The 15,216-nt window shown below is 36.6% G+C and overlaps 1 protein-coding gene across 1 annotated transcript in view; it reads left to right on the top strand.

Annotated features, from left to right (window-relative positions):
• ADGRV1 (adhesion G protein-coupled receptor V1) overlaps positions 1–15,216 on the top strand; it is a 540,475-nt gene that overhangs the window by 235,087 nt on the left and 290,172 nt on the right. Inside the window, exons 82-84 of the mRNA XM_057540356.1 lie at positions 47–186; positions 1,725–1,885; positions 8,932–9,032. Of these exons, the coding sequence (XP_057396339.1) occupies positions 47–186; positions 1,725–1,885; positions 8,932–9,032 (402 nt within the window). The remainder of the gene's footprint in view (positions 1–46; positions 187–1,724; positions 1,886–8,931; positions 9,033–15,216) is intronic.

Consider the following 15,216-nt stretch of genomic DNA (forward strand, 5'->3'; position numbering starts at 1 on the left):
TAATTTGAAAAAATCATTACATTTTCTATTCTTTTTGGCATTATAGGTATTATCTTTGAGTGTGAAAGGCCAGAGTTCACAACCCCTGACCAACAACAATGAGATTCTCTACAGGATTTATGCTGCTGAGTCTAGAATTGTTCCCCAGACACCTCTGTGTCTCCTTTGGAATCAGGCTGCTGCAAGGTACTTGTTAATAATTCTTTAAAATCAGAATTTGTTCCTTCTCCATTCCAGTATCATTAAGCCCAGTTTTTTTTTGTACTGAACATAGAGGTCTCAGGTGAGATTTTAGACTGGAGAATAACCTCTACACTAAATGAGACAAAGCAGCATAGGAAATGGTCTAGCCTTGTGCAGGTGGCAAACGCAACCAAACAATTTAAATATGTGTTTAACACATTATGTACTCCTTTATTATTACTACTTTCATGGGACTTAGTGTGAGTTCTACTCAATTCAGATAACCTCCCTGTGGTTATTGGTTAATTTATTGAGCAGGGAAGGAATTTCTTTTGACCCCTTCCATCTGGGCTTGTGGTTCTGGATCTGCTGCTCTATGTTTAGAGGGATTAGTAGGGATTTATAATTCTATTGCACATATGACTTGGACTACATTTTGGGATTAAAGCCATGCACAAGAATGGGAAGAAGACCGTGATTCTTTCTTTAACTCTCCTTGGCCTAAAACATGTTTCTGAGCACTTCTGTCTCTGGGACCTCAACCAGGGCTGCAGGGTCAGGCATTGCTGGCGTAGAAGGTTTAGGGTTCAAATCAGTCACTAGGTAGGTTCTGTTTGTTACTGACTTACAGCCACACCAACTAAAATTCTAAAGAGGGTTCAACAGCTTACTTGGGTAACCAACTGTCCTTCAAACACCAAAACTCTCCTTAGTCTCATTGTGAAAAAATAATTTTCCATTGAAATTCCTAATGTCCGAGGACACATCTTAAACCTAATACATAGATACTCTACAATCCTCAATATATAATTAATACTGAATGTTTCAAGCTTGAATCTGCAGTTGGGATTAAGAAGTTTTATGTCCTTAGAAAAGTAAAGGGATCAAGAATCACTGGAAGGGAAGAGGCTCAATCGGTAGTCACTGAGGGATTCTCAGAAGGCATGGAATGTGACACTATATTTGCTATAATCGTGACAGTTATTGTGGTAAAAGCCAAACCTTACAGAAGGAAACACCAAAGAACCCTGGGAAACATTTACGTAATACACCTGGCTCAAAATCCAAAAAAGATGAGGAAGGAAACTTAGAAAAGCATGTAAGTAATTTATGTGGTTCAAAATAAAGGAGTTGTGAGAAATGAGGAAGGGTGAACACTGCACATTTGATGGCTGTGTTGACCTTTTGGTATTCTTGAATGCTAGGGAAGAGTACTTTCTGTTGAACACCCTGAGTGTGTTTGCTTTAGATTAGGTAGGGACTGCTAATACTGCTCTTTTGAGAGGACCAGCTTCTTCGGTGTTGGGAATGCTTCTGCAGGTTTAGTTAGTATTTAGGCTGCTGCTTAAGGTATCTGTGGGATCTGTTGTGTCATGTCTTGGACAAGATGTTCCCTCCAATGTTTCTTCTTGAAAATGTGGTCTGCTTACGTCTTGAGTAAAGAACACATAGGTTCAGTAAGTTATTTTTTCTTTAAAAGCCATCTCAACGCCTAAAGTATTGATGAAAGAGGAGTAGTGACGATTGTGTTTTTGCCCTAGCTGGTTGTCTGACAGTCAGTTTTGCAAAGTGGTTGAGGACACTTCAGACTACGTGGAATGTGCCTGTTCATACATGTCCGTGTATGCAGTCTACGCCCAGACTGACAACTTGTCTTCATACAATGAAGCTTTTTTCTCTTCTGGATTTATATGTATCTCAGGTGAGTTATAGTATTTTTGAGTCAACAATTTAAAATATCGATGAAAATAAAACCCGTTTTCCCGGAGTCCTTTTATATATGCAAGATGTGGGCATACTGTAATTCATCAACACTAGGAGAAAATAAACTTTCCCATGGTCTTGGTCATTAATTCATACAGCAGTTGTTTATGGAGGACCAACTTTGTACTGAGGGAAAGGAAAGAACAAGACATAGTTCCAACTCATCCGTAATATAAAGTACAGTGTGGGATAGAAGCTAGATAGTAAGAAAGGGTATAATTGATAGTGCTGTGATTTAGAAGGCAGATTCTGCAGTGGAATATCAGGATTGTGTGAGATAATATAAACAAAGCATTTTGTATTTTCATTAGAAAATAAACCTATCCCTTGGGTTGATTTGTATTCTGCAGTCTAGAAGCTCTGAATATGGCTTAACCACTATGTTAAAAAAGAAATTGTCTTTCACCTTCTACATCTAGGTCCCATTTCTGGCAGGAGTAGGAACTTGAGTTGTGTTAATGGCTGTCAAACTATTTACCTGTAACTTAGCTTTGAATAACTATAGAATTATTCTCATTTGCTGTTTTGATTTTGTGGTTGGGAGTCTGAGAATTCTTTACACTATATTTCTGTCCCCACCCTCATCCATTCTGTGCCCTGAATCATCTTTTACAGACGTACAGCAGCTTCTGTGAACAATATGCTACATAGAGGACTGGGTATAGGGTAACTCTGAAGCCAAATGGCCTGGGTTCAAATCCTGGTCCTGCCATTGGCTAGTTGTGAGACCTGGGCCTAATACCTCCATTTCCATACCCACAATATATGATTTTAAATTGTGTTAACAGGGTGGTAGATATACTAACTCAGACATTCTGCTTTCATGATATTTTGTATGTAAATGTGATTATCATTGAATTTATGTCTTTTACTTGGTGTACAAACAGTCCCCTAATAATCTTTATCGATTAGGAAAATTTTGTGGAGGTAGAAGCATGTAATTAATTATTCTTCTTTGTCCTGGTTGTTAAAATCTTTCCACTATAATTTAATATTCTGTGTCCTAGTTAAAATATTTCCACTATAATTTCATTTTATAAAGTTATATATTTTCCTTAATGTATCTTAATTCTAAACCTAACTTAGATTCAGTAGCAAAAGTTAATAATTTCTTATTCTTAAGAGCATCTTCCATAAGAATGATGTTTCTTGCTTAATAGCTTCTTCTAGGTACACAGAGTTCCAAAGTCAGATGGAGGCATCCTATTTTACTTTGATGCAATCTATTTACAGAAATTTCATAGACTGATGAAATAGAGCCAAAAGGTAAAATGCTGAAATAAAATCTATTTAGATATCATTTCATGTATTTCCATAGAGACATAAATCTAAGTGCTAATATAACCCACAAAAATCCTTTGCTTGTTCTAAATACTAAACATCAAAACAAAGAGTTTTAAAAACTAAAGAGAGAATGTTACCTTGATTTTTTTAGAAGACTAGCAGGACTGTAAAATATTTCCTGAGAGAATTGTTAATAAATATGCATTTTTGCAACTAACTCTTGAAAAGACTGCATAGATTTACTCATGTATTTGAGAACCAACACCCAAATATTAATATCTACATTTATTACTTTCGACTTGGACGCATATTTAAAATTATTGTTTTTTTCCCCTCTGTCCATGACATATTGTAACATGGATTGCACGTTCTGTGGATCAGGAGACATAAAGTCCTATCTTTGTGCTCAGTTTCAGCTTCTGGGGAGGATGACATTCCATCCCTCTGAGGGCCCCCAGGAACGAGGCAAGAGACTTTTATATATCTTACATAACACATTCTCTAACTTAGGTCAGGCCACACCAAATATCCCTCTGAATTTGGAAGCAATCTGACAAACTCTTTTCAGGAAATGTGGTAACATACAATTAGACAGGAATTAAACCCTTTTCTAAAAAACGTCAGGATAGATCACAGTGTATCTGTTCCAATTCTAGTTTACAGTTCTGGTTACTTTGCTAGAGCAGAACAACTAAAATGATCCAAGTGTATGAAATGGGCATGTAGGCCAAGAAGTTAATAATCCTCCATTTAGAAAGGTGAAAGACTAGGCTATATACCTGTGACTTTTAAAATTGTAAACCAGTTTATCAAATTCCAAGAAATTAAAGTTATCCCTTAAAGCTAAAAAAAGATAGAGAGGACAAGTAAATAACTGTGCACAGCAGTGTAACGTTATGGGACTCGCCTCAAACGTGATTTGGAAGAAACACAACTTACAATAACTTCAGATGATAATGCCTTAATTTTATAGTTATTGAGGAACCTAAGCATGGTTTGAGGTACTATTACTATTTGGAGAATAATATCAAAGAAACCTGCTCTGCTTCCCATAACTCTGTTGATGTTGGTCTCTCAGAGGTAGACATTGGGTTAAAATCATCCTAATTTTGACTCTGGAATACAATCCGTATGGCCTTATGAACTTAATGAGACCCTGTAACATTCCGTAATCCACTTCGTTTTTAACATCAATACATGAACTAGGTCATGTTTGATGTACTTGTAGGTGGGTGAGTCTCCTGTTTTGAAGTGCTTTTAAGCTGAGACCTCACATTTGTTCTTTTTTGTTCTCTTATGGTGGAGAAATCCTTTAACACATTAGTCAAACTAAAGCTTTCCCTTTTAAATGATGAATAGTTTTATTTACTCTATAGATTACTAAGTATATAAATGCCAACACAATGTCATTGTTTACAGTAAGTAACAGGAGATAATTGTCTATAAATTGCTAAATACTAAGACTTACAGGATAAGTAAATCAGCACAATCCAAAATCCTTTGAAGCATGCTTATTCTTTTGTTCAGGTTTATTAAACTGCAAGACTATTCTAAAAAAAAAAAAAAAAGAATATTCTAGTTGTGCTTTTATATTTTACAAGCTGATATTCTAGTTGTTTTTCTAGAAAAAAAACTCTACCACCCATTCATTTTTAATTATTTTTAAATATAAGAGATATTTACTAAATTTCTGTGTCAGATTCTTCTAAAGATATTAAGTTCATATTCACAGTAATCATTGTCCTAAGATAGCCATTATAATTATAATTATCAAAACAGTTTCATTCTATCAAATGGGGAGCTATTTACAAGAAGAATCGAAAAAAATGTCAGAACTTAAAAAAAAAAAGCAGTTTTAAGGGGTCACTGCAGGTGATAAAGAAGTCAGAGAGCTTAGTCTAATTCTGACATGGCATAAAAATGTTGGATTTCTCTAGCTATGTATCAATAATAACATGTATTGTTTAGGATGGCCCTGACTGCAAGTGACTGAAAACAAGTCAAATATCTTCAATAAGCAGAATTTAGTTCCAGGGTTGATTAGTTCAGCACCCCAGTGGCATCATCAGGGGCCCAGCCTCTTTACATTTTTCTGTTTTGCTCTCCTCAAAGGTTTTATTTTATTTTCTCCGCCTTGCCCCTACGTGGTCTTGAGCTGGCTGCAGCAGCTCTAAGCATCCCACAACTCTGCCTAGGCTTGCCAAGGGAAAAGCACTTAATTTGGATCCGGTTTTAAGAGCAATGAAAACTTTCCTGAAAACCACCCAGAGCGTTTTCCTGCACATCTCTTTGACCAGAATTGTGTTCTGTGACCTTTCATAAACAGTCTTGGGACAGTTTAACACAGCACTCTCCAGTAGATCTTTCTTCGATGATGGAAATGTTCTGCCCTCTTCAGTGTGGTGGCTACTGGCTACATCTGGTTATTGAGCCCTTGAAACATGGCTGGTACAATTGGGGCCTGAATGTTTAATTCTATTTAATTTTAAATAGCCACATGTGGCTAGTGGCTACTGTATTGAACTTCATAGGTTACCCAGAGGTTGGTCTCCTGGTAACCTCTTCCCTCTGGAGTAAACCCTTCCCTCTAATACACAGAACTTGTGTACTCTAAGGTGTTTCGTATTAACTTTTGTTCACCCTAGAAAACTTTCCAGGATTGACAATTTTGTTTTCCTGTCCTTAGCTTATTAGTAGCTGTAATCGAGAGGCATCATGCTGAGGGGAGAGCTGCAGGAATATGGGAATCAATAGAGATGAGCAACAAAAAGTAAAAAAGGTGACAGTTACAGCTAACATTAGGTGGGAGAAGAGAAAAAAACCTAAGCTAACAAGCGAATAACTGATTTAATAATCTGGTGATCATTTGGTTTTTAGATTGATCTGTAGAGAAGACAGAGATACATAAGTAAAGCAATACAAAATTTATAAATATTTTAAAGAGATTTTCATGGGAAAAAGTATTAATATTTGGCTTGTGGAGGGATAAAACTTCAGTGATTTGGACAGTATGTCCCATTTGTAAGTGATGCCAAACAGTAGAGTTATTTACTGGATATCTGTATTCATATACAAACAGTACATATGTATTTACACGTACAAACATTCGAATATTGTATAGATAGATAAGATCTTTGGTCCAATTTGGTAATAGCAAAAGAATCCAGCGGTTCTTTAGAGTTTTTCTTATCTAAATCAAAGATTATCAATGTTATCATTTTGTTAAGGGTAATTTATCTTCCATCTTACTGTCTAATCGTATAGAAAAGTTATTTGTGTTAGTAAACGGATTAATTGCTTTTTTCCAACGTATTCTGTAACCTACATAGTGCTAGGGAAAAAAGCAAATGAAAATTATTCAATCAGCAACTTGTTTTTCTACATAATTGCCGAGGAATCAGTTTTTACAGACCTGTTTAGAGTATACCTTTAGGTAATACCTGGAATTGTTATACTTTATTTTTTAAAAATTCTATTTATAATTATACCTTTTTGTACCCTGTGATTTACATATTAAGGGAATTTAAACCAAAAAAAAGTTACAATTTTTAAAAAACTGACTTGTAAATTTAAATTATGGATGCTGAATACAGCTCTTCAGTATCAGATAAGAAAATAAAAGAAAAATACTTAGCATATAGTGTTTAGGAACTTGGTAATTGAAGTATTTATTTCTTTAAATCTAAGGTATTCAGTATCTCTCCCAAGGCCAGTTGAGGCTAGGCTGCTTGAGGTTTTTTTAGCCACATTCATTTCTCCTAAATAAAAAATGCATCTAGATAACCATCATACATTACACTTACAGGCTAATAGAACCTAGCGCACTTTCCTGCCACTGGCTTTGAATCCTGGACTGCCACCAGGTGTCATGCTAGCATTTTAATTGAAGCTTAATAGACTTAATTAAATATTCTTGATCTGGTCAAGTTTAACTGTACTAAATTTATATCATGAAATGGGAGTATAGTGGAGAATTACCAAGTTAGGGGAAAAGGCTGTGAATAAGCTCTTCTTGTGAACTAGAAAGAAACAGCTGACTCAGGAGTATTTCTCCTTTGCCCAGCCCTAATCCCCTTGCCTCACATTGTTACCATCCACCACAGTAAACTCACAGTAAAGCACATATTTGTGATCATGTGGCCGGCAATGAAATGAGACTTCCAAGGCCCTGCTTTTAAGTCAGTGTGGTAACACACACAGACCCACACACACGCACTCATACACACACTCTCACACTCAACCTGAACATTCAGTTTAAGGTGACTCTGACCATCACAGGAAGTTCAAAGTGTACATTTTTGAGTTTGGAGCAGCAGCTTAAATAGTTTATAAGCTACCTAAGTAAAAATGCAGTTTCTGGCTATACTGTGTAGCTGTGTGGGAGGATTGGGCAGGCAGCCCCAGGACCTGCGCACCTGTCCCAGAACACCTCATGGCAGCCTTCCTAAAAGTGGATTACTCCGGATTTCTTGGCCAAATTTCTAGGCTGAAAGCCTTGGCTAATGCAAAGCCTCACTTCCTGTGTGGAACTTTGTCTACCTAATGCAGACCTAAACATACTGAAAGCTTTTCCCAGAAGGATTTCTGAGAGGCATTTTTGTGCTGACAATTAGTCACAGACCCCGTGTGGGCATTTTGCAGATGCCCCCAGTCCACTTATGCCAACATGTGGTGTACGTACTTGAGAAGTTTGTTCCATGGCTTCAGAAAAGATAATGAAGAAACAAAATGTTAAACAAATGCAGCATCTCCTGTTTGCCACGGAGGCGTTGATGAATGAGCTAATGCATGCGGAGTACAGGGCAAAGCAGCATACACAAGCCAGTTGTTATGTTTCAACACTTCTTAGACAAAATAACCCTACTGAGGATGAGAGTGGAGTAAAAGGCTTAAGTGGTAAAGCAAATAGGTTACTTTGTGCAGCACATTTAAATTTTAAAAGGCAGGAAATATTTTTAAAATATATATACGTTCTACATTTAAAACCTAACATTAAAAGAAATTTATACAAGTTGCAAGATAAAAGATTTATGGGATAGTCCTGAGATTCTGATCTTCTCCTTGAAGTAGTATAGGTAGGTGAATTCAAGTAGATTTAAAGAAGATAAGAATAATGTTCTTCACACTACTTGGAAATGTAGATGTTTAGGTTAAAAATCATCTCAGTGAGAAAGAACACATTTTGTTCCTGGTTTTGGCACCCAGGAGCATAAGGTTGCTTTAAAAATTCATAATCACCACTGTTGTAATTACATAATTATTTCTAGTAGACAAAATGGGGTAATTACCAAACCTGAGTTTTGGTAGCACCATTCACAATTTTATGCCTGAAAAATCCTATTCACCTCCCTAAATATCTCTATTTAGCCAAGCCACCCGATCATGGAAAATTAGATTGGAATTTGATTCTTTTCTTAAACAGTAAAACTTGTCTAAATTATTAATCTGCTTAATTTGTGCTTTCTTTTTAGTAGGGAAGTAAACAACTAGATAATTTGAAATTTGAAGTTAACCTTTGGGCTTAATAAGTGTGAGGATTTTATATGTCTTGTCAAGTGGAGTGGATTAAAATTGGAACATGAATGTTCCCTGAGATGTTGTGCTATGCGGCCTTATGTGCTTACCTTTTCCAAAGATTTTACCATGCTTCTGTTTATTCATGGATTGTAAAACCACACATGGGCTTTTTTGTTTCTACAGGTCTCTGCTTGGCTGTTCTTTCCCATATCTTCTGTGCCAGGTATTCCATGTTTGCAGCTAAACTTCTGACTCACATGATGGCAGCCAGCTTAGGTACACAGGTAGGAGAGCGCTGGGATTTTCCACTTTCATGTGATGTTCATGTTTCTTCTTCCGTGATCCTTGGGTTGAATGTATAAGTAAAGTTTAATCTTAATTTAGTTGAAATAAGCTTGTTTAAATTGTAGTGGAAGAGGGTGGGGAAGGAGAGCAGTAAGAGGAAATGAGAGTGTCAGGTCTAAAAAGTGTATTTTGTGAACTTTCTACAGAGAAATACCTTAGTGTCACTGCTTACAAGAAAATAACTGCTGCTTATCTTGATGCATCATATTGTCAATTTATGTATTACTAATGTGTATATATGTTAAAATGAGCACATTTTAATTTAATCTGAATAATATATGCTCTGTTACAGATCCTTTATATGGAGGGCATTAAAATGATATATACTATTTATTTATTTATTTATTTATTTATATTTGGCTGCATTGGGTCTTTGTTGCTGCGCGCAGGCTTTCTCTAGTTGCGATGAGTGGGGACTACTCTTCGTTGCCCTGTGCGGGCTTCTCGTTGCGGTGGCTTCTCTTGTGGCGGAGCACGGGCTCTAGGTGTGCGGGCTTCAGTAGTTGTGGCACGGGGGCTCAGTAGTTGTGGCTTGCGGGCTCTAGAGCACAGGCTCAGTAGTTGTAGTGCACGGGCTTAGTTGCTCCGTGGCATGTGGGATCTTCCCGGACTAGGACTCGAACCCGTGTCCCCTTCATTGGCAGGTGGATTCTTAACCATTGCACCACCAGGGAAGCCCAGAATGATATATACTTTAAGACATCTGAATAATATATTTTGCTTCACTTAATATTATAGAATACAGTTTGGTAGAACATTCTTTTTTGAAAAACCATTTCTATGGCAGAAGAAATAGTGTGAAAAACATTGAGTCATTCATTAACATGCGTTTTTAAGCATACAGTTTAAAGCCCGGAAGGCAGATCAAAAAGATGAAATTAAATGCCTTTTCTGTCCATAAGGTGTTCACAGTCTGGAACAGTAGATGTACATACAAGTAACTCTAATGCAGTGTAATTAGCGTGAACACAGACTATTTGTGAATATAGTTGAGGACTTAATATTTCTGCGAAGGTAAGGGAAGTCTTCACAGAGGAGGTGATATTTGGGGTGGGCTCAAATGAGAAATTCATGCAGTTTGTTGATTAGGAGTAAGATGGGCATAGACATCTGTATAAGCAAAGAGGAAAAAGCATAATCACTTTTACTTGAAGACTGTAATTACAGTTTCAACTGGAAGAATACACTATATAATGTTATTATTGAGAAAACTTTGTAAAATTGTTTTATAAAATTTCCTCTTTTCTGGGTAGGTGGGTGCACATCTGAAGTGCAGAAAATGCTGGTGCCTGATTGCATGCTGGTGTATGCATGTGTTCAGTTTACGTAAATTTATTGTGCCGTCCTTACACTTAGGAGTTGCACGCATTTTAGAATGCTAATGGCATTCTATTGACCTCCAAACAGAACCTTTAAAAATAATACTAGAGGAGGAGCTGAAATATAAAATGGAAGATTATCTGGGACATTGGACTTCTCTTGCCTTTTTTGGTCCCAGGAGTGAAAATGACATGAGTAAGTTCCATAACTCTTTTTTAGGGAACAATGAAGTGCTGAATTCTAAGTAGAAGATCCCAGATTGTGCTTTTAAAGTACCTATGAACTATGAGAGGTAACAGCTGTTACCAAAGGGGGGCTTACATTGAGTTTGACAAGACTATTTATATTGCCTTGGTAGCTATCTTAGTTGTCTGATCTTGCCTTTGCTTCTTGTATTTAAGATCTTAGAAAACCCGCCTTCCATAATTAGAGTTTACTTGGCTGTATTCACCACCCACTCTGGTGATTTTTTGGCAGCAGAATTTGTACAAGTCTTAATTATAGAACCATAGAATTACAGACAACTCTTCAGTGTCCTAGCAGACAAATTTGCTCATGTCTAGGGATGTAAAAAAAAGACAGGATTTATATCTTGGGATACTGCCTTCAGATTCACATTATACTTAACATTAATTTTGGAGAAAATAGTCAAATCCATGTTATTCAGTATATTTTTAGAATAGATAAAGCAACGTGGCATGAAAACTCCTACAAAGTATGACTTGTCACGTGACATAACTAAAAAGCAACTTCCGTAGTTTATTTTTGGCAGGAAGAATTGTTGATAGGTTGTGGATAGAGAGTACTGTTTGCTCAAAATGTTTTACCTATCTACTTTGATTTTTAAAAATACTCTCTAAATTAAAGAGAATAATTTTCTCCCTTAAAACCTTTTAGCAAAGCCTTTGAAAAATTCTTCGACTCTCCAAAAAAAGGAATGAAGCTGACTGCAGGAACTTGGGCCTACCCTTTCATTTATGAATTTTAAAATCACGTTTATATCTCCAGTTACAGAATCTTGCCAGTGGGGGGATTCCAGTTCCAGTCTTGGACCTCTCATTTGGGATCCTCCATCAACTATATGTTCACATTCTTATAGTTTGTTTCCTATAGAGAAGTCTTAAAAAATACAGTTTGGCCTGTGGGTCTTTGGCTAAAAGAGTAAAATTTCTCTAGCTGACCTCAAGTGTTTGAGTTGTGAATACTCTGCAGACAGGTCTGCCAAGACCATTTGGTTTTAAATCTTTATTGCTGGCCTAGGACTAAGTGGAATGGCTTTTGTGGAAAGGGGAAGAATGAAAACGTAATGGCCTCTGACTTCCTTTCAGGGCAGTGTGTCAGTGAGGGAAGCAGTCAGCATCAGGAAAATGTGATAGTCTGTATTTCTTGAAACATATATTGTATCTAATGTTCTTCCTTTAAAAGGCAAAAGATTCTGCTTTAATTTAGAATTTATGTCATTCAAAAATTACCAGCAGGTGGCAGTAGAAGTGGTTTTTTTTGTTTTTTTGTTTTTTTTTTTTTACAAAACTGGTTTTTAGTCTCTAGCAAAGATGGAGTTCAGTAGAGAACTTGAGATATTTTCACAGCACTTCTTGCACTGGGCTAGAGAGTGTTCTTCTGCAGCTTAGCAAATATGCATTTGTGATTTTCTACTTTTCTCTTTATCCCCTTTGTTCAGAATTGAACTAATGAGTCTGAAAGGCACTGTAAGAAAGCTTGGGCATCACTAGCTTGGACTATATCTTTCTGTCATTTATCATTTATAGTTAAATTCAGGGGTATAACATTATTTTCATTATATTTATGTTGTTATAAGATTTAAGAAGTGTGTTGTTGGAGAAAAGTGTGTTTATTTAAATGTCACAGAAGTTTTAAGATAAGATCTGTGTTTTCAGTATTGTTTATTTTAAAAGTATGTATTTTTCTTCAGTGCCAAGTTAATGTTTCTCACTTATCTAAAAGAAAATGATTAAATGGCAAGAAATTGTGAGATCATTATCTTTAAATATGTAGGCGAAGAGAGCAAACAAATTTTCATTGCATTGGTGATATTTCTTGGAAAAACATCTAATTATATCTTAGGAATTTTTATCTTAGAATCACATTGCCAACCCATGTGTGCCCTGATAAGGCTGGTAAACAACTAGGACAAAGGACAAGTTTGCAGTTCAGGGTTCTCAGTTCTGGGGGTTCTGTCAGGAAAAGCAATTCTCCAAATCTAAAAAAAGAACAGAAGTTTCCTCATAGAAAGATGATAAGATAGAACTGCATTTACTCTGATTAATAAACTTAACCAGAGGGAAACGTTTGTTTGTTTGTTTTTTTCTCTGTTTTTTGTTTGCATGGCTTAAGCACATTTTTCTGAAACTGAAGAGCAAATTAGTCTAGAAAAAAATGTATGTACAAATACTCTCTGAATTCAGATGACACCGAATATCTGAGAATTTGAAATACTTAAATATGAATTTTGGGTAGCCGCTGGATGTATGGGAGTTTTAGCTTCCATAGGCCCTCTCCTTAAGAAGGGACAAGGAAATCGCCTTAAAATTCAGAGGACTGTTCTCTGGAATTTAGCAAAAAGTTGGACTGTCAGTGATGTGTCCAGTTTCCTCATTCTGTAATGCTTTGGGATGTCATCTTGCAATGTCATTTTGTTTCCCGAGTAGGATCCTGTGTAGATAACTCCTGCCAATAGATTCTGCTTTAATCTGCAATTTATGTTATTTTAGCTTTGATACGTATCTAGCATTTTTGAGATGCAGAATCATTGGCTGTACGTGAAGGAAGCCAGAAGCCAACTGTGACCTCTTCAGTACTGACTCCTTATGGCTACTCCAGGGTCTGGTTTCTCTCCTGGCAGCTTGCACTGTTGTGTTGAGTCTCTCAGCTCAGGAAAGTCACTGTGTGTGTAGGGTCTGAAAACATGTATCTTATAGGCATATCTTTGTGGATTGAAGCAGAGTCCGATAGAAATTGTAAAATGTTCATTACTCAGAACAGATTTTTCATTAGTTGGAAGTTTTAGTTAATTGCTTGTTTAAGCAGGGTATCCTTTGTTATTTCTGCTTTTGTTATTTAAGAAAAAGGAATTTAAGAGTTTGAGTACAAGAATAAAAATTGGACCTTGCTTTGAGGATTGGGAAGCACAAAGGATCATTATTCAGTGAAACATTTATGATCGTTTGTTAGTGTAGATGTAAATGGATTAGGAAAGTGTGTCCTAAAGTTGGATGTAGGCATCTTGTTAAAATTCAGATACTAAATCATTAAGTCTGGGTGGGTTTCTGGATCCCACTAGCTGAGAGATGAGGTTAGCTCTGTTAGGACCCAGATACATTTCTGGTTGTTGTTGCTGCTACTGCTGCTGTTGCTGTTACTGTTTTTATTATCACTATTATTATTATTACTAAACCCATAGTACTAACCTATTTTCTTTACTATAAAAATTATTTGTGGAAGAAATTCCATTAATTAAATTTTTACTTCATTTAAAGCGTCATTGCCTTGAAACCGCTTACAAACATTTATCTTTCCATCCTGAAGGGAAAACTTCGGCTACCATTCCCTTCTGGCTTTCTTTTCTTCCTCCTGGGTTACTAAGAAAAGATCCTCAGACATGGGAACTAATGTAGGACTGAGAGTGCAGACCAGACTTTTATTTTGGTCTTTCTCATAGCATTTCACACTTGCAGAACTTCTCAGTATTGTATGTGGACGTAAACCACTAGAAAGAAGGTGTAACCAGCACCTCCACCACCATTTCTTCCCTATAAAGAGCTTGTAAGCGCCTCCACTTCAATAGTATTGAGTATGTAAGGCTTTTATTTTTTATACAAAAAATCGTTAGGTATTTAACTGTACCTTTCCTTCACATAGACATTAATTTGGTGAACATGAATAAAGAGCATTCTGCACACAGATATGAATATACATTTGAGTTGAACTTATTAAACTATTTGATTCTAGTTTAGGTATGTTCATTAATGTGGCCAAAATAGTATCACATTCATGACTATGAACAATCATCCAGCGGTGAAATTAAAGCAAAAAAAAATTGAACAAACCCTACTTATGCCCCCATCAGGATCATCATTCATCTATGAACTCACCTGCTTCCACCTTATCTACCATATGCACAGTATTGAGATTGTGCAACGGGAAATACCAGGCAAGATATGTACACGTGAAGCATGTAGATAACGGTCTGAAAATGAACCTTATGGTAAGAACCAAGTTGTATGTAGAAGAAAGTCTCCTCTTCTCTAGGATACTAGGTAGTATTGCATAAGCTGTGGGTGAGGGCCTTAGCTTGAAAAGGCTCCACAGAGCAAGTGGAATCAGACTTGGTTGTTGAAAGATGGATAAGATTTGAAGAAATAGGATGTGGCGTATTCTAGGCAGGGGAAAAGAACAAGAATAAAGACCTGAAGGGTTTAGTGACCCTGGGAGTTCCACTTAGGTAAGACCTGCCCCTGGGCATAGGGAACTAGATAAGCCGATTGAAGGTGAGGTAGTTGTATATTGTCTGAGAATTGGTGGGAGTTACCAATGGAGTAGTCCGAAAGGGCACAATAAGAAAGGATTGTTCCAAAGGATTGATCTGGCAATTAGGGTTTAAAAAGAAAATGGATTAAAGTAGAAGAATGCCTGGAATTCGGGAGATCGGTTTAGAGAGGCGGGTGGGCAGCTTTTACCATCATCTGGTTATGCTGGGTCATGAGCGTGGACAGTGGTAGTGGCAATGAGAATTCAAAGGAAAGAAGAGAAACTAATAAAAAACACCCTGTTTTGCGCTATGAA

This window comes from Balaenoptera acutorostrata, chromosome 2 (assembly GCF_949987535.1).
Source record: "Balaenoptera acutorostrata chromosome 2, mBalAcu1.1, whole genome shotgun sequence".
NCBI lineage: Eukaryota > Metazoa > Chordata > Mammalia > Artiodactyla > Balaenopteridae > Balaenoptera > Balaenoptera acutorostrata.